The 27,511-nt window shown below is 46.6% G+C and overlaps 1 protein-coding gene across 2 annotated transcripts in view; it reads left to right on the top strand.

Moving 5' to 3' along the window:
* The window catches only part of ldlrad4a (low density lipoprotein receptor class A domain containing 4a), a 405,943-nt gene that overhangs the window by 152,726 nt on the left and 225,706 nt on the right, over window positions 1-27,511 (top strand). For both annotated transcript variants that reach the window (XM_038808646.1, XM_038808647.1), the window contains exon 4: window positions 8,201-8,341. In XM_038808646.1, the coding sequence (XP_038664574.1) occupies window positions 8,201-8,341 (141 nt within the window). The remainder of the gene's footprint in view (window positions 1-8,200; window positions 8,342-27,511) is intronic.

Genomic DNA, 27,511 nt, shown 5'->3' on the forward strand with positions numbered 1-27,511 from the left:
GTGGGGCATTATCTGGGGCTAGGGGCACTGTAGTGGGGCAGTCCGGGGCGCGCGAACATTTGGCGGACCATGTCCGCGAGCGGCCTCCGCCATGAAGCACGGTGTGGCTGCTGCAGGCAGCCACTGTGCGCATGCGCGGCCATGGTCCCAGCAATGTTCCGGGTCATATCAGCAGCTAGAGCCGGGTGCTCTACGCCGCCTTCCTGCTAGCCCCCAGCAAAACGTGGAATCAGTGGTCATTTTGTGCCAGTTTTCCAGGTGTAACCGTTCCCACGCCAGTGTGGGGACATAGCCCCAGAATTGGAGAATCTGAAGTTGATGTGTCACAGCTATAGTTAGCTAAGATTCAGTTGCAAATGAAGCAGCTTGAGATAGAAGGAGATAGAGAAAAACAGAAGCTTTAGTGGAGAAAGAAAAAGAAAGAGAAATGGAAATGTGAAAGCTTAAAGTTGAGCTTCAAAGAGAAGGAAATCAAACAATATGACTGTTAGAGAAAAGCTTAAAATTAAGAAAGAAAGGAGAAATTGTGGTTCAGAGGGTGATTCTGATTCGGCTGAGGATTTTTTATTCAACTAAAAGCCTTCATTTTTTAAAGTTTACAGAGGACGAATTTGAAAGATGTTTCACCTCATTTGAAAAGATAGCTGTGGAATTGAAGTAGTCAAAAGATGCTTGGACCTTAATGTTATAGTGTCCTGTCAGGTACAGTTATGAAGGTGTAAATGAGTCTGTCAGAAGACACTATGAAGTGGTTAAGAACCAATACTCAAATGCTTATAAGATTGTTTCTGGAGCTTATCAATTAATGTTTAGGACCATATGAAAGAAACCTAATCAGACATTTGAAGAATTTGCAAGAGAAAATGAATGGCTGTGAGAACAGTGGTTTTGATCACTGAAGTTAGAAAAGCAGTTTGTGAATGTGAGGGTAATTATGATTATGAAAGAATGGGCAGCACGGTGGCGCAATGGGTTAGCACTGTGGCCTCACGGCACCGAGGTCCCAGGTTCAATTCCGGCTCTGGGTCACTGTCCGTGGGGAGTTTGCAAATTCTCCCAATGTTTGCATGGGCTTTACCCCCACAACTCAAAAATGTGCAAGCTAGGTGGATTGGCCACGCTAAATTGCCCCTAAATTGGAAAAAATGAATTGGGTACTCTAAATTTATATTTAAAAAATGATTGTGAAAGAATTCCAGAACTGTACCCAGTAACCATTAAGACTTTTTTGATGAACGTCAAGTAACAAAGATCCAAGAAGCAGCAGTTTTGGTTAATATCTCACACAGGCAGTTACTTGTGCGGAAATGTCACAAGGGAATTGATAGAGAAATTGGAAGAATGGATAGTCTGGTGATGGATAAGATACTAGTTCGAGGGAATAGACAGAAGCACATTAAAATAGTAAAGAGGATACGCTAGAACCTAAAAGTAATATAAAGAAAACAGTTTGGCTTGGATTCTTCACTCCCGCGCCCGCCCGGCGACCAGAAATTCCCGCCTGAGGTCAACGGACCTTTACATGGCGATCTTGCGGCAGGTGTGGCCGAAGAATCCAACCTACACTTCCATTGCAATATAACTGGACGTACCAAAGCTAATTGCTGCTTATTAATTGGTGGACATTTTGCAGTAATAGGGATGCCTAAAATACCTTTAGTAACTGTTAACTTCAGAAAGGAGAGAAGTGATAAAACAGTAACCATTTTGCAGGTGCATAGTAAGCTCAGAATCTAGGTAGGGATAATTTCTCAGATTAGTCAAGTAAACGTGGAAAAACAAACCATGGAAAGATTTTAAGATTTTGTTTATAAAGGAGCGATATTCTCTTATTCTTCTAATCAAGGAGGCAAACCAATAAAGATAAAGATATTGAGAGTCACTGGAGCAAACCAGTCATTGATGCTGTCTGAAGATACAATTTGTCTTCGAGAGGGACAAATGGAGGAAAGAATGATTTAGTAATTGAAGAGGTTGGAGTCATACATCAAATCTCTATAGCAGGAATTGATTTTATCTTGGGAATGACCTGTTTGGCTCAAAAATATTAGCTTCACCGAGGGTGTTGGAACAACCTGTTGACGTGAAAGAAACTGTGATACGACATACAGCAGAAATATCCTGGATTGTTTCCTGACTGTGTTGTGACTAGTTCCAAGTGTCTATGAAATTGGAGAGGAAAGAGGCAGAACATATACAAAAGGGAGATGATTTAGAAACTTAGTTACCTGACATTATTTTCAAAAACTTAAGCAAAAAAGAGGAAGGTGAAGAGAATGAGGCTGACATGATTAGCTCATCTTCTGTAGTACAAAAGCTGCAGGTTATTAGGCTCTATCGTGGGACCTAGGCAGGGGTGTCCCCTGTCCCCCCTGCTCTTTGCACTGGCGATTGAACCGCTGGCCATGGTGTTGAGGGAGTCAGGGAAATGGTGGGGTCTGGTGTGGGGTGGGGAGGAGCACCGGGTATCGCTGTATGCGGACGACCTGCTGTTATATGTGGCGGACCCAGAGGGGGGAATGCCGGGGGTGATGGAGCTGTTAGCGGAATTTGGGCGCTTCTCGGGCTATAAGCTAAACTTAGGAAAGAGCGAGGTATCTGTAGTGCACCCGGGAGATCAGGAGGAGGGAATTAGGAGGCTCCCCTTCAGGAGGGCAGTGAAGAGTTTCAGGTACCTGGGGGTGCAGGTGGCCAGGAGTTGGGGGGCTCTTCATAAGCTTAACTTCACCAGACTAGTGGAACAGATGGAGGAGGAATTTAAAAGGTGGGACATAGTGCCACTATCGCTGGCGGGCAGAGTGCAATCCGTCAAAATGACGGTTCTCCCGAGGTTCTTGTTCCTCTTCCAGTGCTTGCCCATCTTTACCCCTAGGGCCTTTTCAAAAAGGGTGGCCAGCAGCATCATAGGATTTGTTTGGACGCATGGCACCCCGAGGGTGAAGAGGGTCTTCTTGGAGTGGAGATGGGGGGGGGGGGGGGGGGGGGGGGGCTGGCGTTGCCCAACCTCTCGGGGTACTACTGGGCGGCCAACGTGTCGATGGTGCGTAAGTGGGTGATGGAGGGGGAGGGGACAGCATGGAAACGGATGGAGAGAGCGTCATGTGGGGATACAAGCCTGGGGGCCCTGGTAACGGCGCCGTGGCCGCTCCCTCCCACGAGGCATACCACGAGTCCGGTGGTGGCGGCTACCCTCAAGATTTTGGGGCAGTGGCGGCGACATAGGGGAGAAGTGGGGGGCTCGATGGAGGCTCCGTTAAGGGGGAACCATAGGTTCGTCCCGGGGAACATGGATGGGGGATTTCAGGGATGGTATAGAGCGGGCATTAGACAGCTGAGGGACCTGTTTATCGACGGAAGGTTTGCGAGCCTGGGGGAGTCGGAGGAGAAATTTGGGCTCCCGCCGGGAAACATGTTTAGATATCTGCAGGTAAAGGCATTTGCTAGACGGCAGGTGGAGGGATTCCCTGCGCTCCCCGCGAGGGAGGTGAGTGACAGGGTGCTCTCGGGGGTCTGGGTCGGGGAGGGGAAGATATCCGATATCTGCAAGCTTATGCAGGAGGTCGAAGAGGCGTCAGTAGAGGAGCTGAAAACAAAGTGGGAGGGGGAACTGGGGGAACAGATCGAAGACAGGACATGGGCTGATGCCCTGGAGAGGGTAAATTCTTCCTCCTCGTGTGCGCGGCTTAGCCTCATTCAATTCAAGGTGCTGCATAGGGCCCACATGACTGGGATGAGGATGAGTAGGTTCTTCGGGGGTGAAGATAGGTGTGTCAGGTGCTCGGTGAGTCCAGCGAACCATGCCCATATGTTCTGGGCATGCCCGGCATTGGAGGAGTTCTGGAAGGGGGTGGCGACGACGGTGTCAAGGGTGGTGGGATCCAGGGTCAAGCCAGGATGGGGACTCGTGATCTTTGGGGTTGGGGTAGAGCTGGGAGTGCAGGAGGCGAAAGAGGCCGGTGTGCTGGCCTTTGCGTCCCTAGTAGCCCGGCGAAGGATTTTGCTACAATGGAAGGACGTGAGGCCCCCAAGCGTGGAGACCTGGATCAATGACATGGCGGGCTTCATTAAGCTTGAGAAGGTCAAATTCGCCCTGAGAGGATCGGTGCAAGGGTTCTTTAAACGGTGGCAACCTTTCCTCGGCTTTCTGGCTCAACGATAGGGTACTGGGACAGCAGCAGCAGCAACCCGGGGGGGGGGGGGGGGGGAGGGGGGAGTGTGATACATGTGATGTTACGGTTTGGGGGGAATTGTGGGTGTTATGGGGCTGTTAGTTGCATATTACTGCTTGTTGCTATAGTTGTTGTTATATTTTTATATTTTCTGTAAAAAAATTCCAATAAAAATTATTTTTTTAAAAAGCTGCAGGTTGATTCTGAGTTGAGAGAGCAGTAGCAAATAGCCTACTTAGAGAGTGAATCAAGAGCCTGTACCAGAGTGTTATTATTTAAAAGATAAAGTGTTAATAAGGAAATGGAGGGGATTTCCGGTGGCAGCCATGAAGTGAAAGATCGCTTATTTGGTAGCTCCCGCTCGTGGTGGACTTTTGGGACCTTTTCCCCCGATTTATTGGTTTTTGACCAGTAAAATTGGAGACTGGTGAGGCAGAGAAGAGGAATCCGCCACCGGTTTATGGAGTCGTGGACCAGAAGTGGTCTGCAAAGAAGAGATTGTTGGGCAAAGAAGAGAGTGGAGTCTTTAGTACAGGAAATCATGGCGGAGGGTCAGGAGCTGGGATTGCTGGCCCAATGGTCAATGGAGCAGCTGATCAAATTCTCCCAGGAGAGTTTCGCCAAGCAAAGACAAGAGTACCTGGACCCGATTAAGACGGGGATTGATCGGGTGGAGCAAAGGTTGAAAGCCCAGGGACTGGCGATCCAGAAGGTGGAAGAGAAGGTGGCTGAGCACGAGGACCAGCTGACCACGATGGCAATGGAGATGGATCTGATGAGGGACCATCAGAAAAGGCTGCAGGAGAAGGTGGAGGATTTGGAGAAAAGGTCGCACAGGACGAATTTGACAAACTTTGGCCTCCCGTAGGGCATCGAGGGATCGGACGCAGGGGCATACGTGACACGTATGTTTGAGAAGCTGCTTAGCGAAGGTGCGTTTTCTTGACCCCTGGAAGTGGACAGGGCACATATTGAGCTTGCGAGGAAGCCGCGGGTGAATGAGCCGGCGGACGGCAAATATAGCCATGATCAGGAAGTGGGTAATGGGGGAGGGGGGGGGGGGATATCATGTAAGGGCACAAATTTGGGGGCATTGGTAACGGCTCCTCTGCCATTCTCGCCGGGCCGGCACTCCACAACCCCGGTGGTGGTGGCTGGTCTGAGAGTTTGGGGGCAGTGGTGGAAGAATATAGGAGTGGAGGGAGTGTCGGTGTGGGCTCCAATTTGTGGTAATCACCCGGTTTGTCCCGGGGAGGCTAGATGGGGGAGTTTCGGAGTTGGCAGAGAGCAGGGATTGAGAGGCTGGGGGATCTATTTATTAATCAGAGCTTTCGATGTTTAGAGGACTTGGAGGAGGAGTTTGAATTGCTGGGAGGGAATGGGTTTCGATTAATGCAGATAAGAGGGTTTGCACAAAGGCAGATTGCAACCTTTCCACCTCTACCGCCACAGGGGATACAGGAGAAGGTAGTTTCTAAAACGGCAGTGAGGGAGCAGATATCTATAAAGAACTCATGGTGTGGGAGGAAACTCAGATAGGTGATCTAAAGCATAAATGGGAAGATGAGCTGGGAGATGAGGTAGAGGCAGGTCTGTGGGAGGATCCTCTGAGCAGAGTCTACATGTGCCAGGCTCAGCCTGATACAATTCAAGGTGGTTCACCGGGCACACAGGACGGTGGCCCGGATGAGCAAGTTTTTTGGGATAGAGGACAAGTGTGTGAGGTGTGCGGGAGGGAAAGCAAACCATGTCCATATGTTTTGGGGGTCATGCCCAAAGCTTAGGGGATACTGGCAGGAATTTGCGGATGTCATGTCCACGGTACTAAAAACAAGGGTGGCGCCGAGTCCAGAGGTGGCGATTTTCGGAGTGTCGGAAGATCCGGGAGTCCATGGGGAGAGAGAGGCTGACGTTTTGGCCTTTGCCTCCTTGGTAGCCTGGAGACAGATCTTATTAGCGTGGAGGGACTCGAAGCCCCCAAAATCAGGGGTTTGGTTAGTGACTTGGCTGGGTTTCTCAGACTTGAGAAAATTAAGTTCGTCCTGAAAGGATCAACATTAGGGTTCGTCTGGAGGTGGCAGCTGTTTATCGACTTCTTCGGAGAAAACTAAACTGTCAGCAGATTCAATAAGAGAGGGTGGGTAGTGGGGAGTTATGCTATTTTGTGTTTAGAGTAGGCAGGAACAATGGTAAATGGAGGGATGTGTTACGTACTGAACTATGTGTGCATTTGTATTTGTATTGTTTATTGTGAAACCATAAATGCCTTAGTAAAATATATATTTTTTTAAATAAGGAAATGGAGGCCACCTCAAACACCAACAAATGTCGAATGGGTGGTAGTTCAGGCTGAATATCATAATGGAATTTTACAAGAGGCTCAGGAAATTCTAATGGCAAGTCACTTAGGTATGCGGAAAACGCAGGCTAAAATATTTTTAAAATTTTATTGGCCAGGAACACATAAAGACAATGGGGCTGAATTCTCCGTAGCCCGACGTCAAAATCGGGAACAGCGATCAGGCAAAAAATGGCTTCCGACGGCGGAATCGGGTCAGGCGGCAGTTTCATGCCAGTTCATGATGCTCCGCCCTCTCTAAATCGGCATCAACGAGACGCATTCCGTGCACAGTCGCAATGCCGTTGACGTGTCATCAGCCGGCCCATCCATGATGCTCCACCTCAGATGGGTGTAGTTCCTGACGTGTGGTCCCAGCGATCAGTACCTAGAGCATCGACACTCGGTCGGGATCGGTGCCGCTGGCTGCTAGGGCTGGAGGGAGTGGTGGGGGTGGCCTGAGGATGGGCTGGGTGGGCAATCCAGCACGGCCAGCACCATGTTTTCTGGTGCGAACGGTGGGGGTGTAGGCGTGCACAGCTGCAGCCTGTCAGCCCTTCTCATGTGCAGCCCGGGACCTGGCGATTCTCCAGCCGTTTTCCGCGTGATCCACGGGTGTTCCACGGGCCGATGTTAGCTCCTCAACGGTAGCAGAATCAGTGAGAGTTTCACACTGATTTTCCCATTGTGAAACACCACAGATCTTCCCTTGCCACCGGCACTTAGCCTTAGGAACAGACAATTACTCTCATGGTTAAATTCTGTCAGGCATGTGAAAATGAAAATCGCTTATTGTCACGAGTAGGCTTCAATGAAGTTACTGTGAAAAGCCTAGTCACCACACCAAGCCTAGTTGCCACATTCCGGCGCCTGTCCGGGGAGGCTGGTATGGGAATGTCATACACAACAGGTAGTGGGGAATCCCCAACCATCAATTGGACCTTCACGCTTAATTCTGATACCCAGATTTTGAAGAACTGTTTAGCAGAGTCTTAATAGATTGTGTAGGACCCCTACCAAAAACCAGAAGAGGAATCAGCATCTTTTAACAATTATGGGTGTTTCAACAAGATTTCCTGAGCGAATGCCTTTGGGGAAAATTATGGCAAAAGTGGAAAAATTAGTTCAATCTTTTACAAGATATGAATTACCTAAGGAAATACAATCGGATCAAGGCTCAAATTTTATGTCACAAAGTGATCCCTCACATCACATCTCAGCAATCCTCCTTGTTTGGGATTTGAGTGCCTTGCTAATGATCTATCCACATAAATCAGATTTGTGTTTATTTATGAATAACCCGGGGAGTGATCTGGATGTAAAGTGGAAGAGATGTATTACCTCATGTTGATAGGTAAGGAAGATAATAAAGAAGAACCTCATTTCTGTTTGTCAGACTTTGCTGACCACACATTTCCTGCTGTGGAATCCTAACTGCATTTGTAATGAATAGAAAGGTATTAACTACTGTACTGTAATTGATTATTGAAAAGGTCATTCAGTAACTTGGCAGTCTGACTTACTTTGTAGTGTTTCATTGCAAGACTTCAAAGTTTTAAATGTTTAAAACTTCTGGAATTCAAAATTTCTAAAACTCTCTCACAAATTCTTTTTAATAGTGACTGTTGAGATTGAGGAAAAAGTACCTTAATGGATAATGCCTACCAGTAAATAATGACGTGTTCTTTTACAGAGTGCAAGTTCCACTGCACCAATGACAGATGTTTAAAATATGGAAATTTGATTTGCAACCAACTAAACGATTGTGGAGATAACAGTGATGAAGAAAACTGCCCGCTAGTAACTGAGCATCCACCCCCAACAATCTTTAATTGTAAGTGTTGAACTTAGCTCCTATTCATTACTGCGTTGGACGGTTGGAAAAATAATAATGTTTTTATGGTTACTTATGTCAATTTGTTTGAAAATGAGATTGCAGCATGAAGTATTAATAGATGTTCTTGCTGTGGAGGGTATGCAGCGAAGGTTTCAGGCTGATTCCTGGGATGGCGGGATTGTCACATGAGGAGAGACTAAATTGGTTAGGATTATATTCATTGGAGTTTAGAAGAGTGAGAGGGGATCTCATAAAAACTTATAAAATTCAGGATGAACAGAGTGAAAAGGTAGATTTAGAAAGAATGTCCCCGATGGTGGGGGAGTCCAGAACTAGGGGTCATAGTTTGAGGATAAGGGGTAAAACTTTTAGAACTTAGGTGAGGAGAAATTTCTTCAGTGGTGAATCTGTGGAATTCACTATCACGGAATGTTTAATTTCAAGATGGAATTAGATATAGCTATTGGGGTTAAAGGGATCAAGGGATATGGGGGAAGGCGTTCCTGTCACAGGCTGTGCCAGCATTTATTGCCCATCCCTAATTGTCTTTGAAGGGGAGTTAAGAGTTAAGCACATTACTGTGGGTCTGGAGTGACATGTAGGCCAGACTTTCCAAAAGGATATTAGTGATGGGTTTTTACGACAATCAACAATGGTTTCATGGTCATCATTAGACTTTTGATTCCAGATTTTTATTGAATTCAGATTTCACCACCTGCAAGTGGCAGGATTTGAACTCTGGGTCTCTGGTTTACTAGTCCAGTGACAATACCATTACGCCACCATCTCCCCTTGTACTTGAAGGTCAACCATGATCATATTATGGTGGAGCAGGCTCGAAGCGCCGATTGGCTTCCTGCTTCTATTTTCTACCTATGTTTCGATGTATTATTTGAGGCTTTTAGAAATTTGTTTTGAGACCTGTGTATTTACTGCATTAACAGATATTATACCAACTGATGCTTTGAAGTAGGTGAAATGTTTTTGAAATGCTGGAAATAGAAGTTAAAGTTGAAGTTAAAGTTGACATTTAGCACTGGTCTTGACATAGTGGCACGTGGCATTTGTTGCAGGTTGAAACGCGGGCGCGATTCTTTGGCCATGTTGCGCTCGAGTGAGAGCACAATGTGGCTGGAGAATCCCAGGATAGCCCTCTCACAGGCTTTGCGGCAGTCTCCGTGCCTCACGGGACTCACTCATGGGACTAAACGTCACTCCCAGAAGTAGGTCTTAAACCCACTCTCCCCATTGTTCTTTGCCTTGGCTATAGAGCCATTGGCGATGGCACTTACGACATCAAGGGACTGGCAGGGTTAGGTGCAGGGGGGGTGGAGCATTGGGTCTCGGTTGTACACGGACGATCTAGTGCTCTATACATCAAACCCTTTGGAAGTTATTGGGGAGATCATGAGCATGTTGGAGGAATTTGGCCAGTTCTCAGGATGCAAATTGAGTATGGGGAAGAGCGAGATTTTTCCAATCCAAGAGAGGGGGCAGAAGAGGTTGGGGGAATTGCCGTTTAGAGTAGTGGGGGCGAGCTTTTGGTATTTGGGCATTCAGGTGGCGCGGGGGTGGGAGCAGTTGCACAAGCTGAATCTGGCTCCGTTGGTGGAACAGATGAAGGGGGATTTTAGAAGATGGGATGTGCTCCCGCTGTCGCCAGCGGGACAGTGGCAATCGGTGAAGATGATGGTTCTCTCGAGGTTCTTGTTTGTGTTCCATAATCTCCTGATCTTCCTGCCAAATGCTTTTTTTAGGAGGGTGAATGCACTGATTTTGGGGTTTGTTTGGGCAGTTAAAGCCCCGCGGGTGAAGAAAGTGCTGCTGGAATGGGGTCGGGAGAGGGCGCGGGGTTAGCTCTTCCAAAATTGTTGAATTACTATAGGCGGTGAATATAGCCATGGTTAGGAAGTGGGTAGTGGGGGAGGGATCGGTAAGGGTGCAGATAGAGGCAGCCTCTTGTAAAGACTCGAGTTTGGGATTAAGGGAATGGAGGATAGGTGTGGGTGGTGCGCGGGGGGGGGACCCGCAATCATGTCCACATATTTTGGCTCTGTCCGAGGCTTGGGGGGTTCTGGAAAGAGTTCGCTGATGTTATGCCGGAGGTCTTGAAGGTGAAGATGCTCCCAAGTCCAGAAGTGACAATCTTTGGAGTGTCAGAAGACCTGGGAGTCCAGGGGGTGAGAGAGGCCGAAGTCTTGGCCTTTTTCTCCCTGGTAGCCCGGAGATGGATCTTATTCGAATGGCGGGATTCAGGGCCGCCGAAATCGGGGGTTTGGGTGAGCGACCTGGCAGAGTTCCTCAGGCTGGAGAAGATAAAGTTTGTGTTGAGAGTGTCTATGGAAGGGTTTGCCTGGAGATGGCAGCCATTCATCGACTTCTTCGAGAATAGTTAAGGTGTCAGCAGTGAGGGGGGGGGGGTTAGAAAAGGAGGTAGGGGAGTTGGGGAGCGGAGGGCGGGATGGTGGGGTGTTAGGTATTTAGTTGCTTTGATTATTTGCAACCCTGTTTGCTTGTTTTGTTTTATGGTTGTGTTCGATGTGTACATACATAAATGCCTCAATAAAATAAAACCCAAGCAGACATGGGCAGAATGTGCAGACTCCACACAGGCCGTGACCCAAGCCGGAATTGAACCTGGGACACTGGTGCTGAGAAGCAACAGTGCTAACCATTGTGCTACCGTGCCGCCCGACGGGGTGGGACACTGGGGGCCGGAGTATGGAGTGAAGCTCTGCAAGGGTGAATCCATCCCCGTCCTATGCGAGACTAGGCCTTATACAATTTAAAGTGGTGCACAGGGCCCGCATGACAGTGTCCAGCATGAGTTGGTTCTTTCCAGGGGCGGAGAATAGGTGTGGATGGTGTGCGGGGAGTCCGGCGACTCATGTGCATATGCTTTGGGCGTGTCTGAGGTTGAGAGGGTTTTGGAAGGGATTTTCGAAAGTATCATCAAAAATGTCCGGGGTAGAGGTAGCTCCGAGTCCGTAGTTGGGGATATTTGGAATGTCGGAAGGTCCGGGAGTGCAGGTGAGGAGAGAGGCTGACTGTTGACCTCTGCCTCCCTGATAGCCCGGAGGTGGATTTTGTTGTGTAGGCGGGACTCGGAACCGTCAAAGGCAGGGGTACGGGTGAACGATTTGGTAGAGTTCCTGCATTTGGAAAAGATCAAATTCACCATTCAAGGTTTGGAGGAGGGGTTCACCTCGAGGTGGAAGCTGTTCATTAACTTCTTTAAGGAGTATTGAGGTGTCGGGCAGTGGGTTACGGGTTCCATCTTATTTTTTTGTCTGGGTGGGTGGTGAAAAATTGGCAACTAAACTATCTAAGTGTATTGGGGTGGCAGTGGAGTGAGTGGCTGGGTGCTTATTGGGGTGGTGTAGGGAGGGAGGGGTTTGTTTCCTGTTGCCGTGGTCGCTTTTGTATTTCTTGGTTATGTATATATTGAAAATGCCTTCAATAAAATGCTTTAAAAAAAGTTTTGACTCCATATGACTCTCCTTCAGAGCTCTGCTTTTCTCAATGGATGCTGCCAGATCTGCAGAGCCTTTCCAGAATTTTCTGTTTTAATTCAAATCTTAAAAACTTCCTATTAAATGACTGGGTTCTGCCTTCCTGAAGCATTGTCGAAATGATAATGATAAAGCAATCCACTTAGATGGTTTAGTTGCCAAAACGTATCTAAATATTCTGGGTTCAGTTAAGTAGGATGAGTGGGTATACTCCATAACAGGAAAGAATATCCTGATTCAGTTTGAGTTCTCGTCTGCTTTAATTATTCTGGCACTTCCATAGTGGCACAAAGTGTTTTGTAAGTGGGTCATTATGAAAGTGGTTGTGTAATTGGGACACTAGACTACATGCTAAAACCAAACATTGTGAGACCTTGCCATGAGACATGTTCATACTGGTTTAAATTTGCACTGGCTTCAGTTGGAACGGCAACCCCAAAACAGTGACTATTTTCTGTTTATGCTAAACATCCAACATACAATAAAATGGCAAATTAACAAATTTTGTCAATAATGCTGAGTAATACATTTTCTACAGCAATGTTGTCTCCAACCTGCGTGGCCTTGCTGCAAGCCAAGTGCTTCTGTGCAAGTCACAGACAGGTCAGCTTTACACAACATTTACATGCATTTAAAGGGGCCATGCACTTAAACAAATCACTTGTGTACTCTAAAAATAAAAATCCAGGGCATGTTGTTTCACAGCATGATTTATTTTAAAACTAGGTGTAGAAACTAGATCTTGCTGTTTATACCGATTGCCTGTTATATCTTTCAGTACAGCGGTTACAGCACTTCTTCATTGGCAGCAAAGTGCTTCAGACATCCTGAGGTTATTAGAGAAAAGAGAATCAGACTTGCATTTATGAAGTTCATTTCCAGACCTCAAGAGGCCCCAAAACATATTACAGCTAATGAATGACTTCTGAATTGCAGCCACTGTTGTAATGTTGGAAACATGGCAGTCAATTTTGCGTGCAGCAAACTTCCACAAACAGCAGGGTGACAGTGATCAGATAATCTGTTTTTGTGGTGTTGCTGGAAGGATAAATATTGTCAAGGACACTGGGGATAATTCCCCTATTATTCTTTGAAAAGGTGACATAGGTTCTTTTCCATCCACCTGAGCAGGCTTACTTCCGACAGTGCACTGCTCCCTCAGTGCTTCGCTGGAGGTCAGCCTTGATTTTTGTACTCAAGCTTCAGGAGCGGGGCTTGAACCTTGAACCTTCTGAATTGGAGATGAGAGTGCTACCAACTGAATCAGTTATTTCTTATTTTACCCTCATATTAAAGAATGTAGTTAACATTTTTTTCAGTTGCTTATTCCCCTTTCAACACAGGGATAGGATTGTTTTTTAAAACTGAAAGAGCTAGCTGAATAGTTGGATTCTGCTTTCATATGCAGCAGCTTTTGTGGAGGTGAAATTTATCAAGTTCATTAAATATTTAGTAGTCTAGTGCAGATGTTAATGAAATGGATGATGCTATTTTAAGAGCTTTAACATTGATAGTAATTTTCAGAGTGGGATTACTGACTTGCACAGCGAAAGCTTGTGAATTCTAATAGTGTTTGTCATCATCCTGGCTGAACAAGGCAGATGGATCATGAATACTGTCTAGACAGACTGTGCCCAGTGAAGATGTAGCATAAACTATGACTTTGGCTTAGGTAATAGAGAAAGTAAGGGCATTTTCTCTTATAATCAAATATCAATCAATGCAGATATTAGTTTGCAGTCTTGAAAACATCCTCTGTTTTATGTAACAAGTCAATAGTTATCACAGTTTAACGTTCTGCATTATTTAGCTCTGGGGAAAGATGTGTGATAACATTATTGACGTTAACTCTGATTTGTGTAGTCTACAGATTGATCAATTTCTGTCTGGTGGCACTGCTGATCCTGGATGTTTAGGAACACAGCTACCTGCTTTCTATTAAATCCAAAATAATAATATAAGAACATAAGAACTAGGAGCTCCAGGATTAGGCCATATGGCCCTTTGAGCATGCTCTGCCATTCAATGAGATCATGGCTGATCTTTTGTGGACTCAGCTCTACTTTCCCGCCTGAACACCATAACCCTTTATTCTTCAAAAAACTTTCTATCTTTATCTTGAAAACATTTAATGAAGGATCCTCAACTGCTTTACTGGGCAGGGAATTCCATAGATTCACAACCCTTTGGTGAAGAAGTTCCTCCTCAACTCAGTCCTAAATCTACTTCCCTTTATTTTGGGGCTATACCCCCTAGTTCTGCTTTCACCCGCCCGTGGAAACAACTTCCCTGCATCTATCCTATCTATTCCCTTCATAATTTAATATGTTTCTATAATATCCCGCCGCATCCTTCTAAGTTCCAACGAGTACGGCGTCAGTCTACTTTGTCAGCTTTGACAAAGGTGATCTGGACTCGAAATGCTAGCTCTTTTCTCTCCCTACAGATGCTGCCAGACCTGCTGAGATTTTCCAGCATTTTCTCTTTGGTCCCAGCCTACCCAACCTCTGCTCGTAATCCAACCCCCTCAACTCTGGGATTAACCTCTGCACTCCCTCCAGTGCCAGTACGTCCTTTCTCAGGTAAGGAGACCAAAACTGAACACAATACTCCAGGTGTGGCCTCACTAGCAGTTTATACAGTTGCAGCATAACCTCCCTAGTCTTAAATTCCATCCCTCTAGCAATGAAGGGCAAAACTCCATTCGCCTTCTTAATCACCTGTTGCACCTCTAAACCAACTTTTTGCGACTCATGCACTCGGACACCCAGGTCCTCTGCACAGCAGCATTTTTAAATATTTTATCATTTAAGTAATAATCCCTTTTGCTGTTATTCCTACCAAAATGGATAACCGCACATTTGTATTCCATCTGCCAGACACTAGCCCATTCAGTTAAAGTATCCAAATCCCTCTGCAGATTTCCAGTATCCTCTGCACTTTTCGCTTTACCACTCATCTTAGTGCCGTCTGCAAACCTGGACACATTGCACTTGGCCCCCAACTCCAAATCATCTATGTAAATTGTGAACAATTGTGGGCCCAACACTGATCCCTGATGGACACCACTAGCTACTGATTGCCAACCAGCGAAACACCCACTAATCCCCACTCTTTGCTTTCTATTAATTAACCAATCCCCTATCCATGCTACTACTTTACCCTTAATGCCATGCATCATTATCCTATGCAGTAACCTTTTGTGTGGCACCTTGTCAAAAGCTTTCTGGAAATCCAGATATGCCACATCCATTGGCTCCCCATTGTCTACCGCACTGGTAATGTCCTCAAACAATTCCACTAAATTAGATAGGCACGACCTGCCTTTATGGGACAAGTTCCATCCAGATGCCTCGCTATTTCTTCCTTGATGATAGATTCCAGCATATTCCCTACTACTGAAGTTAAGCCATCTGGCCTATAATTACCTGTTTTCTGCCGACCTCCTTTTTTAAACAGTGGTGTCATGTTTGCTAATTTCCAATCGCTAGGACCACCCCAGAGTCTAGTGAATTTTGGTAAATTATCACGAGTGCATTTGCAGTTTCCCTAGCCATCTCTTTTAGTACCCTGGGATGCATTCCATCAGGACCAGGAGACTTGTCTATCTTTACCCCATTTGCTTGCCCATTACTACCTCCTTCGTGATAACAATAATCTCAAGGTCCTCACCTGTCATGGCCTCATTTCCATCAGGCACTGGCATGTTATTTGTGTCTTCCATTGTGAAGACCTACCCAAAAAACCTATTCAGTTCCTCAGCCATTTCCTCATCTCCCATTATTAAATCTCCCTTCTCATCCTCTAAAGGATCAATATTTACCTTAGCCACTCTTTTTTGTTTTATATATTTGTAGAAACATTTACTATCTGTTTTTATATTCTGAGCAAGTTTACTGTCATAATCTGAATAATTACTCTTCTTTATATCTTTTTTAGTAGCTTTCTGTTGCCCCCTAAAGATTTCCCAATCCTCTAGTCTCCCTCTAGTCTTTGCCACTTTGTATGCTTTTTCCTTCAATTTGATACTCTTCCTTATTCCCTTAACTATCCACGGTCTATTTTCCATCTTTCTACCGTCCTTTCTTTTCGTTGGTATAAATGTTTGCTGAGCACTGTGAAAAATCACTTGACAGGTTCTTCACTGTTCATCACCTGTTTCACCATAAAGTATTTGCTCCCAGTCTACCTTAGCCAGTGTTTGATTTTACCTTGTTACCCTCCATCTGCATTTTAAATTCCACCATATTGTGATCGCTGCTTCCGAGAGGATCCCTAACCATGAGATCATTAATCAATCCTGTCTCATTACACAGGACCAGATCTGGGATCGCTTGTTCCCTCATAGGTTCCCATTACATACTGTTCTAGGAAACTATCGTGGATACATTCTATAAACTCCTCCTCAAGGCTGCCTTGACCTGCCTGGTTAAACCTATCGACATGTAGATTAAAATCCCCCATGGTAATTGCTGTACCATTTCTACATGCATCAGTTATTTCTTTGTTTATCGCCTGCCCCACCATAATGTTACTATTTGGTGGCCTATAGACTACAACTATCAGTGACTTTTTCGCTTTACTAGTCCTTATTTCCATCCAAATGGATTCAACCATATCCTCCATAGCACGGATCTCATACGTCATTACTGCCCGGATGTCATCCTTAAATAACAGAGCTACACCACCTCCCTTACCATCCACTCTGTCTTTCCGAGTAGTTTTACACCCATGGATATTTAACTCCCAGTCGTGACCATTCTGTAACCATGTAATGGCTACTAAATCATAGTCATTCACGATGATTTGCGGCATCAACTCATTTACCTTATTCCGAATACTACGAGCATTCAGGTAAAGTGCCCTTATGTTGGCTTTTATACCTCCGTTTTGAATCTTAATGTAATCTTTATTAGTGTCACAAGTAGGCTTACATTAACACTGCAATGAAGCTACTGTGAAAATCCCCCAGTTGCCACCCTCCGGTGCCTGTTCAGGTACACAGAGGGAGAATTCAGAATGTCCAATTCACCTAACAAGCAAGTCTTTTGGGACTTGTGAGAGGAAATCGGAGTGCCCGGAGAAAAACCACGCAGACATGGGGAGAACATGCAGACTCCGCACAGGCAGTGACCCAAGCCGGGAATTGAACCTGGGACCCTGACGCTGTGAAGCAGCAGTGCTAATCACTGTGCTACAATGCCGGCCAAAAATTAAAGAGTCGATTTTTAACCCTGGCTGTTTAAAATAGACGCACATTTCTCCCTTTGTTCTTAAATGATGTTGTCCATTTAAGGGAGGTGGAAACCTCATTAACATTTAAATGTCGGGCTATTATGATGCAATTACGATCTAGTGTGATGTTAACTGCTGACTGTGGCTAACACAGTTCTGGACCTATCAGTGAAACATGGTGGCAAGCAGGTGAGGATCTAGAAGAGGTCCCGAACAGGAGAATTTGCGTTCCTTATGACCCGACAGCAATAAGAATGTATTTTTGGACCTTAAGCCTTTTGTTACCAAGTTTCACCTCTTTGATGTGGCATGTTTTTTTAAAATTTAGAGTACCCAATTTATTTTTTCTAATTAAGGGGCAATTTAGCATGGCTAATCCACCTACGCTGCACATCTTTTGGGTTGTGGGAGCAAGCTCCACACGGACAGTGACCCAGAGCCTGGATCGAACCTGGGACCTAGGCGGCGTGAGGCAGCAGGGCTAACCCACCGTGCCATTGTACTGCCCTGATGTGGCATATGTATGTCCTTAGTGATTTCCATGATTGCTCAGCTGAAACAGCAATTTATACTTTTATGGTTCCTCTAAGATAATAAACAAAGGTACTTCACAGGAGCATTATGAAACAAAATAGACACTAAGCCACATGAGGAGATATTAGGTCAGATGACAAAAAACTCGTTCAAAGAGGTAGGTTTTAGGAGTGACTTAAAGGAGGAAAGTGAAGTAAAGAGGCAGAGAGGTGTAGAGAGGCAGAGAGGTGTAGCGAGACAGAGAGGTGTAAAGAGGCAGAGAGGTGTAGAGAGGCAGAGAGGTGCAATGACAACAATCTCTCCCTCAATGCCAACAAAACAAAGGAGCTGGTCATCAACTTCAGGAAGAGAAGTGTCGTCCACACCCCCGTCTGTATCAATGGTGTCAAAATGGAGATAGTTGACAGCTTCAAGTTCCTAGGCGTGAATATCACCAATATTCAGAAGGAAGTCATCCGGCCCATCGGGTCTACACCGGCCTTCTGAATGAGTACCCTATCAAGGCTCACTCCCCCACTCTATTCCTGTAACCCCTTTTGGACTTACGGTGAACAATAGGTGACCAATCCACCTATCCTGCACATCTTTGGACTGTGGGAGGAAACCGGCGGTAACCCACACAGACATGGGGAGAATGTACAAACTTCACACAGACAGTCACCCGAGGCTGGAATTGAACCCGGGTCCATGGCGCTGTGAGGCAGCAGCTCTAACCACTGTGCCACCCTTAATCTTCCTAACAATCTGTCCTGGTCCACTGACTGGATCATAATTGCATCATAGCAGCACAACATTCAAATATTAATGAGGTTTCCAGAGGTTTATAATGGTGTTACCAGTAGTCGGTATTGAGACCCTTGCTTTACCTGATTTTTGTAATATACAGTTATGATCTAGATCTTGGTGTGCAAGGGACAATTTCAAAGTTTGCGGAGGGCACAAAACCTGGAAGGATTGTAAACACTGAAGAGGACAGTATAGAAGTTCAAAAGAACATAGACAAGGTGGGGGAGTGGGCGGAGAGGTGGCAGATGAAGTTTAATGTGGAGAAGTATGAAGCATTTTGTGAAGAAGCACATAGAGTGACAATATAAAATAAGGGGTAAAATTCTTAAAGGGATGCAGAAGCAGAGGAACCTGGGCATATATATGCATAGATCATTGAAGGTGGCAGGACAGGTGGAGAGAGCAGTTAATAAATAATACAATGTCCTGGGATTTATTAATAGGGGCATAAAGTATGAGAGCAAGGAGGTTATGCTGAATTTATGCAAGAGACTAGTTGGGCCTCAGCTGGAATATTGTGCACAGTCCTGTGTGCCACATTATAGGAAGGATGTGAATGGATTGGAGAGAGCGCAGAAGAGGTTTACAAGAATGGTTGAGAAACTTTAATTATGTAGATAGATTGGCGAGGTTGGACTGTACTTCAAGGAGGAAGAGCCAGTTACTTTAACAAATTAAAAATTTAAATATTTATAAAGAAAGCACATCAGTTCAAGATGAAATTAATGGTTCCAACCTTTTTTTGTTCTTTCATGGGATGTGAGAGTTGCTGGAAAGGCCAGCATTTATTGCTCAGCCCTAATTGCTCTTGCGAAAGTGGTGGTGAGCCTCCATTTTGAACAACTGAAGTCCATGTGGTGTTACACCTACTGTGTTGTTAGGGAGGGAGTACCAGGATTTTGACCCAGCGACAGTGAAGGAATAATGATGTAGTTCCAAGTCAGGATGTTATGTGGCTTGAAGTGGAACTTTCATGAGTGATGTTACTAAGCATCAATAGAATTCCTACAGAGCAAAAGGAAGCCATTCAGCCCATCACATCTGTACCAACCCTCTGAAAGAGCACCATGCTACCCGTGTCCTTCTAGGTGGTAACGGTCGCAGGTTTGGAAGGTGATGTATAAGGAGGCTTGACAAGTTGCTGCAGTGCATCATGTAGATGGTACACATTGGTGCCATTGTACTTCACTGGTGGAGAGCGTGAATGTTTAAATTGGTGGGTGGAATGCTGATTGAGTGTGCTGCTTTGTCTTGGATGGCGTTGAACTTCTTGAGTGTTATTGGAGTTGCACGGATCCAGGCAAATGGAAAGCATTCCATCACATTCCTGATTTGTGTCATGTAGTCAGTGGACAGGCTTTGGGGAGTCACGTTGTCCTGTTTGTTCCCTGTTTATTCCCTTATTTCCCCTTTCTTTTATTTTTGCCATTACATTTTTGATCCATGAATGATTTATGGACATGTGTCTTTAAGGAAAATGGCCTATATCTTTGATTTGAGCAAAAGCCTGTGCTGGTTTGGACTGGAGTTGTGGACTGACTGGCACCAATGACAGAGATTGGCTGAGTTTTGTTCTGATTGATTTGGCTGACAGCTAATGGATTGGTCCAAAAGGCTGTGTCTGCCCAGTAACAAGGGGCGATTGGTTCAGAGACCTTAGGAGCTTTCAGTTTTGCTTTGGCAGATAAGGGAGAAAACCTCTCTTTCCCCCCCCCCCCTCTGTTTTCTCCAGAAGTAACCAGCGAATTCTCACCTAAAGGCCACTGTGGGAACCAATTCCCTCTGCAGAAAAGGTTGATGCAAGCAGAAGCCATAATCTGACAACTCTCCCTGCAGAACAGACTGATCTGAAGGCAGTGGTCTCACCTGGAAAAGCTGCAAATAAGATATTGTTAACTGCAAGAAAGATCATTACAGGATGTAAACCAGAGACTTTAATCCATACTCATACTGTGAAGAAAGTACACTAAAGAACTCATCATCTGAAGCAAGGACTCTTGGGCGGTATTCACCGCTCACGATAAAAATCGGGATGGCCGTCGTGAAATCGGCTGAGCTTCACGACGGCCTCGGGGCCCGCTCCCCGCACCTAATTCACCCCCACCCGGGGGGCTAGGAGCGGGCCCCCGTCGTTCCCGGCCGCGACCTTGTCGTGCCGGAAATGACGCGCAAACGGCACTTTTCTGATGTCATCCACGCATGCGCGGGTTGCCAGTTCCAACCCGCACATGCGCGGATGACATCAGCGCGCAGATGGCACGAACCCGCGCATGCGTGGTGCCTTCTTTCTCCGCCGCCGCCCGGCAAGACGTGGCGGATTGATCTTGCCGGGCGGCGGAGGGGAAAGAGTGCGTCCGTTTTGGATGCTGACCTGACGATCGGTGGGCACCGATCGCGGGCCTGTCCCCTCCCGAGCACAGTCGCGGTGCTCCCGTCCAAATTGGGCCCCTAGATGCCCCAAACGGGCATCTGGCGCCCGTTTCACGAATGCAGCGACCAGGTGTGGTTGCTGCCGTGGTGAAACGGGCGTAAAGGGCCGGCCGCTCGGCGGGGGGGAGGGGGGGGGCATCGCTGGGGGCACCAGGGGGGGCGTAAAAAATGTCGGGAGGCCCTCCCACGATTCTCCCACGCCACGTGGGGAGCGGAGAATTCCGCCCATCTTTTGACCATAATTCTTATTATTCTTTATCCCTTTCCACCTCTCTGTGTTGACTGTGTCGTGTGTGGGGCAGTTAAAGGGGGAGTCTATTAGCTTGTCACTAAGCAGCTGCATTTACTCCACATTTCATGCTTGTTCTAGTTATAAATAAACAGCAACTGTGTTTAAACTTGCAAACCTGCTGACTGTATTTATTGGACAGCCAACGGTCAAAGATTTTGGGTATTTAAAATAATTATTGTTTAATTCACTTGTGTTGTGACTCTGGGACGAGTGGGGCAGGAATTGACTTCGCATTTGCCAGGGTGTCGTAACACTGGCCACGGAATTCCCAGCCTCTGACCTGTTCTTGAAGCCACAGTATTTATCTGTCAGGTCCAGTTCAGCTTCTGGTCAATGATAACCCTCAGGATATTAATGGTAGGGGATTCAGTGATTTTAATGCCATTGAATGTCAAGAGGCAATGGTTAGAATCTCTCTTGTTGGAGATGGTCATTGTCACTTCCAATTCAGGCAGCAGATATTCCACTCATCAGTAAGCTAGAGGTGTTCAATGCCGAAACAGGGGATTGAACCTAGTACATTGAGCCAATGCGCTACTTTTTTCGTCTGAATAACATAGTCGGGGATGACAGATTGACGGTAACCCTCCTCATGGTTTGTGGTGCGGAGACTTACAGCATTATTAAAAGATTAACTTTCCACGACTCCCCTGACAGCCGCCAATTTGCGAAGCTCGTTACAATGGTCAGCAAACATTTTGATCGAAAACCACTGCTAATCGTTGGCCGTTTTCGTTTTCACACAGCTTCTCAACACCTGGGCGAACCTGTAACAGAAATTCCTGGGCCAACTGTGGAAACTCGCCGGCCCGACATTATCTGAGGCACTCAGAGACCGTTTGGTTTGCGGGATCAGAGATGGGGGCGCCCCAAGAATGTTTGTTGGGTGAAACCAAACTGGACCTGAAGAAAGCGACCGAGATAGCTTTGTCCTGGGAGAGCCAGAACGCGGTGTCCAGGTGCTCCAAAGGATGGCCTTCCTGAACCTCGGTCTCCCAACAGGGCATGCTCCTGTAGGCAATATCAGGATCTCGCTATAGCATGCCGAGAAATAATTATCACCACTTAAGCCCCATTTCCATACAATCAACGAGAGTGATCCTATATTCAAAGGCCTCCCGTTATTCATCAGCCTCCCCAACAAGTGCTCACGCTGGCACCAATTAGTACTCCTTTTGAAAAACGTGAACCAATCTTTGAGCCACGCATTTACCTCCTGAATCTTATTAACCCTGTGCCAATTATCTCATGGCTCAGGTAGTAATCCGGAGATGATTACCTTTTTGGTTCTGCTTTTTAATTTAGCTCCTAGCTGTTCATACTTCCTTAGCAGAACCTCTGTTCTTGCTCTACCTATGCCGTTGGTACCTACGTGGACCACGACAACTGGGTCTTTACCCTCCCACTCCATGTTTCTCTGCAGCCCAGAAGAGATGGGTTCGGATTGCCCCTCTCCCGTACTGCATTTCCGGACTCCCACCATTGGGGTCGCACTCCGGGTGACCAGGACCGAAGACAACGTTTTCCTGACGAGGGACGCCATGCTTCTCGCATGCTGGAGATCCCTGATGCACGGGATGAATGTTCCGGCACCAGAATGAGTTGGCGGGTCAGACACCAGTGAGAAATTACGCCCACCAGTCACCACCAACCCGATGACCGTCCCAGAGGGCGGACGCATTCCTTTGAAAACGAACTGGAGGGGGCCCACCACCTTTACTGCATTTTGGCACCACGGATGGCGCCTAGCCAAGTGGTCCAGATCAATGGTTTCCTGATATGGATGGAGCCTGATACCGGAGCCACGGTTTCTGTGATCAGCCGCCGCACATACGACCAAATTCGTTCAGGGATAAGCGTCTTGGCATTACGAGATACCGAGGGCCGGCTGGCGATGTACATCGGGGAGCCACTGGAGATCGCGGGCACCTCAGAAGTCCCCGTGGAATACGGGGCTCAGTCAGCGAACTTGCCACTGTTAGCGGTAAAAGATTTGGGCCCAAATTTGCTGGGGCATGTCTGAATGAAATGTCTCTGGGTGGACTGGCAGCAAGTATGCTGGAAGTAGCACGACGGGTCGGATGTGGTATTGGCATGTTTCCCGGGGATATTCCAGAATGTCCTCAGTACTCTTCAGGGGTCGCCCCCAAGATGTCGGTGGACCCAGAAGCCCAACTATGCTATTTCCGGGCACACCCATTCTCTACGCTTTGAAACCGAAGGTCGATGCAGAACTGGACTGTTTGCAGATGTTGGGAATCATTCGCCTGGGGCAATTTACAGAGTGGGCTGCCCCGGTCATGCCTGTAATGAAGTCTGACAGTTCCGATCACCTCTGTGGAGATTATAAAATGGCAGTCAACTGAGTATCCTGTCTGGAACGTTACCCCATGCCAAAGATTGAGGACCTACATACACAGCTCAGCGAAGGAAAGATCTTCATCAAGCTCAACATGGGCCCCACCCATCTTCAATTGGTCTTGGACCCGTCCTCACGCAAATATGTGACCATCAGCACACAAAGGGAGTTGTATGAATACACTGGGCTGCTATTTGGAGTCTCTTTAGCATGTGCCACGTTCCAAAGAGTGATGGAAAATATCCTCCAAGGATTACCACAGGTGGCAGTCTACCTGGATGATATTTTGATCACCAATTCCTCCAACTGGGAGCACCTCAAAAATCTAGAGAATGTGCTATGTCGTTTTGAGGCAACCAGGGTCTGCCTGCGGCGCAAAAAGTGCATTTTTCACGCGAAGGAGGTGGTCTGTTTGGGCTACTGGGTGGACAGACACTGACTACACCCAGTAGACAATAAAGTACAGGGCAACGGGCAGTCGCCCATACCGAAGATCCCACAGAACTCATTCTTGGGCCTTATAAACTATTACAGGAAGTTCATCCCAAAGGATTCCCCTCTCCCGTTGAAATGGACGATGTATTAGACTGGAGCGGGGAGGGTGAGGGGCATGTTATAACCCTACAGCAGGCCTGCAACCTCAAAGTCCCTATGGCCACATCTGAATACGATTTACCCAGATGAGGGAGGGAGTGAGACTGCTCCCCTTTTCTTAGGACTGTCGGGACATAAATACCCCGGCTGTGGGCTGGCCACGGAAGATCATTCAGGGAGTAGGAGGTGTAAATAGTAAGGGGAATAAATCAAAACTTTTCTACGGTCATCACTTCTGACTGGTCTCTTGCCTGAGACTTTACAGGAACATGAAACAATTTTGAAGTTCACTTAGTCTTCTCCCAAGACTTTTGCCAACAATGGAAATGTAGTACAGCTGTGATTCAGAAGAAGCTGTTGCAAACATGGAGTGCAGCAAAATCTTCTGACTAAAGTGGCAGTGAAGTGGTTTGGTTTTATTTTCTCAAAAGTAACAGATTTACTTACTATATTTTTGATCCATGTTATTTGTGACTGGCTGTGTTTGAGTTAACCCAAAACACACAAAAACAAATTCAGCAATACACAGAATTCATTCCCAAAAATTCACAGTAAGGACATACGTGGAAATATTCAAACAGAAGCCCGAAAATAATTAGGAATACCCTTTTTTCTTAGTAGCTCAAATGGCATGTTTACATACACTTTGTACTGTATGTGCATATTGTCAATGATAGAAACTCTGTCGTATTACTATCGCCAAAATTTTTAGGTTTTGCCTCTCAAACAATTGTTCCCACTTAAAATGTCTTGGCTAGTGGATCATCATTTGGAAGCTTAACCAGTTGTATTTTTGGTGCCCTAAAATTAAACAGTATTCCTCCTTTTAGAGATAAATTCAACCCCCCAATATACAAATAGGATACGACTGTAAACCTGGAAGAATAAATGCAGGAAAACTGTCAGTTCAAGCAAATCAGGCCACAGATCTGTCATTTTGTTCAAGTGATTTTTTTTCCAACTCACCATCTAATGCCTCAATCCAATTCATTTGTTCAATTTCTCATATTGAAACAGTGAAATGTTGGAAATAATATGGACAAAGTGATCCCTTAACGAATGGCAGTTGAATGCGACAGATTGTGCAATCTAACAGCCGTGCCAGTATGAATCCAAGAGGGCCAGTTAGTTTGCAGGAGAGTTCCAAATCTGGAAGCGCGCAAGGCACCGATCGATTTCTGATCTAACCGGCATGCTCCCGTTAGCAAGACCAAGATCCAGCAGCGGCGTGGCGAGAAACCAGTAATCACCAATTAAGGCCAATCTCCATCCCATCAACGGGAAGGACCCCCTTTCTAATGGCCTCCTGTAATATACCCAGCGAGCCGTCACGCGGGTGAGCTTTAGAACACCTATATAAAAACATGAAGCTGGCGAAATGGCTGCTGTGGGTATCGGAGGAGGTGAGTAGCCATTTCTGGCTGCCCCAGAGCTCACATGGGGCAGGGGCGGGCCCGGTCAGGGATGGCGGCTGCCACCAGTGGGGGGGTCGCCCGTAGACTGGGGTGGGCGGAGGGCCCAACGCACGTTGGTCCGACATGCCACACCCCCCCCCCCCCCCCCCCCCCCCCCATCATGTATATCCATACTAGGGGCGACCTCAGCCGTGTCCTGTCCGTCGCACTAAACACCACAGGACAGAGCCCTGTTCGTGGTAATGTGGCATATGTCGCTTTAACCCCCAATGACCATGGTGGCCTCTCCCCGCACAGCTGAGGGCTATCTCTAGGAAGGAATTGGCAATGCTAGTAATATGAGCACTCACCAGCTCCCAAGTGGATTCCCGTGGATTGACATGCCATGTCGCAGGCTGGTGTGACTGCCTGGCATCCCACTCGGACTTTGCGGCTCGGACACATTGCCTGAACACTGTCACCTGCACAACCATGTGGGGGGGGAGGGGCAGAGACCCTCCCATAGTGCGTTGGGGTGGGGGCGTTGGGTGTCACTTCGGGAACCTCAAAGATCAGGCGCCCTTTAAAGATGGTGTCCTGATCTCTCGCTACACTGAGGAGTGTACAAAATAGGGAGGCCGCATACTCCCTGTTGATGCCCCCTAATGAATGCAAGTCGTGTTTCATAGCCATGTGTTTCTCGGCGCTGAGAGCACTGGGAAACAAGCGGATAAACGCTATGGGACTTTGTCCCCATTTAATTAAATTACGCCAAAATGGTTATTTCGCTATCAAAGGTTACCTTTTGGTATCACATCAGCTCCAGCATTGTTCCAAAGAGCAATGGACGTCCAAATCCTGAGTGGGCTAAGCGGAGTACAGCATTACTTAGATGACATTCTGGTTACCGGTAAAGTCAAAGAATAACATCTTCGGAATCTGGATGCCACTCCTCAGAGATTCAAGGACTATGTTGAGAGTCCACAAGGAACAGTGTAAATTCGTCCAGTCTTCAGTGGAGTATTTGGGACATGTAATAGATGCCACACGCCTTCACAAGTAAAGGCTATTACAGAGGCACCCGCGTCTCTGAGAGTGTTGACCAGTTGCAATCCTTAGGATTTGTGCCAAATTTGGGGACCATTTTAAAACCGTCGCATAACATGCTGTGTCAAAACAAGGAGTGGAAGTGGTCAGATCAGGATGTTGATTGTGGGGGAATTTAGCGATGGTAATGACATTGACTGTCAAGGGGCAATGGTTAGATCCTCTCTTGTAGGAGATGGTCATTTCCTAGCACTTGTGTGGCGCAAATGTAACTTTCCACTTCTCAGCCCAAGCCTGGGTATTGTCCAGGTTTTGCTGCATTTGGACATAGACTGCTTCATTATATGAGGAGCCGCGAATGGTGCGAATATTGTGTAGTCAACCGCAAAAATCACCACTTCTGACCTTATGATGGAGGTCATTTATGAAGCAACCGAAGATGGTTAGGCCTAGGATACTACTCTGCGGAACTCCTGCAATGATTTTCTGGAGCTGAGATGATTGACCTCCAACGACCAGAGCCATCTTCCTTTGTGCCAGGTATGACTCCAACCAGCGGAGAGTTTTCCCCCTGATTCCCATTGACTCCAGTTTAGCTAGGACTCCTTGATGCCATACTCGGTCAAATGCTGCCTTGATATGGGCAGTCACTCTCACCTCACCTCTGGCATTCAACTCTTTTGTCCATGTTTGAACCAAGGCTGTAATGAGGTCCGGAGCTGAGTGACCCTGGCGGAACCCAAACTGAACATCCATGAGCAGGTTATTGCTGAGTAAATGCCGCTTGATAGCACTGTTGATGACTGCTTCCACCACCTTGCTGATGATGGTGAGTAAAGTGATAGGGCAGTATTTGGCTGGGTTGGATTTGTCCTGTTTTTTGTCTACAGGTCACCCTGGGTAATTTTCCACATTGCTGGATAGATGTCAGAGTTGCAGCAGTACTGGAATAGTTTGGCTAGTTCTTGAATACAATGAATACAA

Source organism: Scyliorhinus canicula, chromosome 10 (assembly GCF_902713615.1).
Source record: "Scyliorhinus canicula chromosome 10, sScyCan1.1, whole genome shotgun sequence".
NCBI classification, from domain to species: domain Eukaryota; kingdom Metazoa; phylum Chordata; class Chondrichthyes; order Carcharhiniformes; family Scyliorhinidae; genus Scyliorhinus; species Scyliorhinus canicula.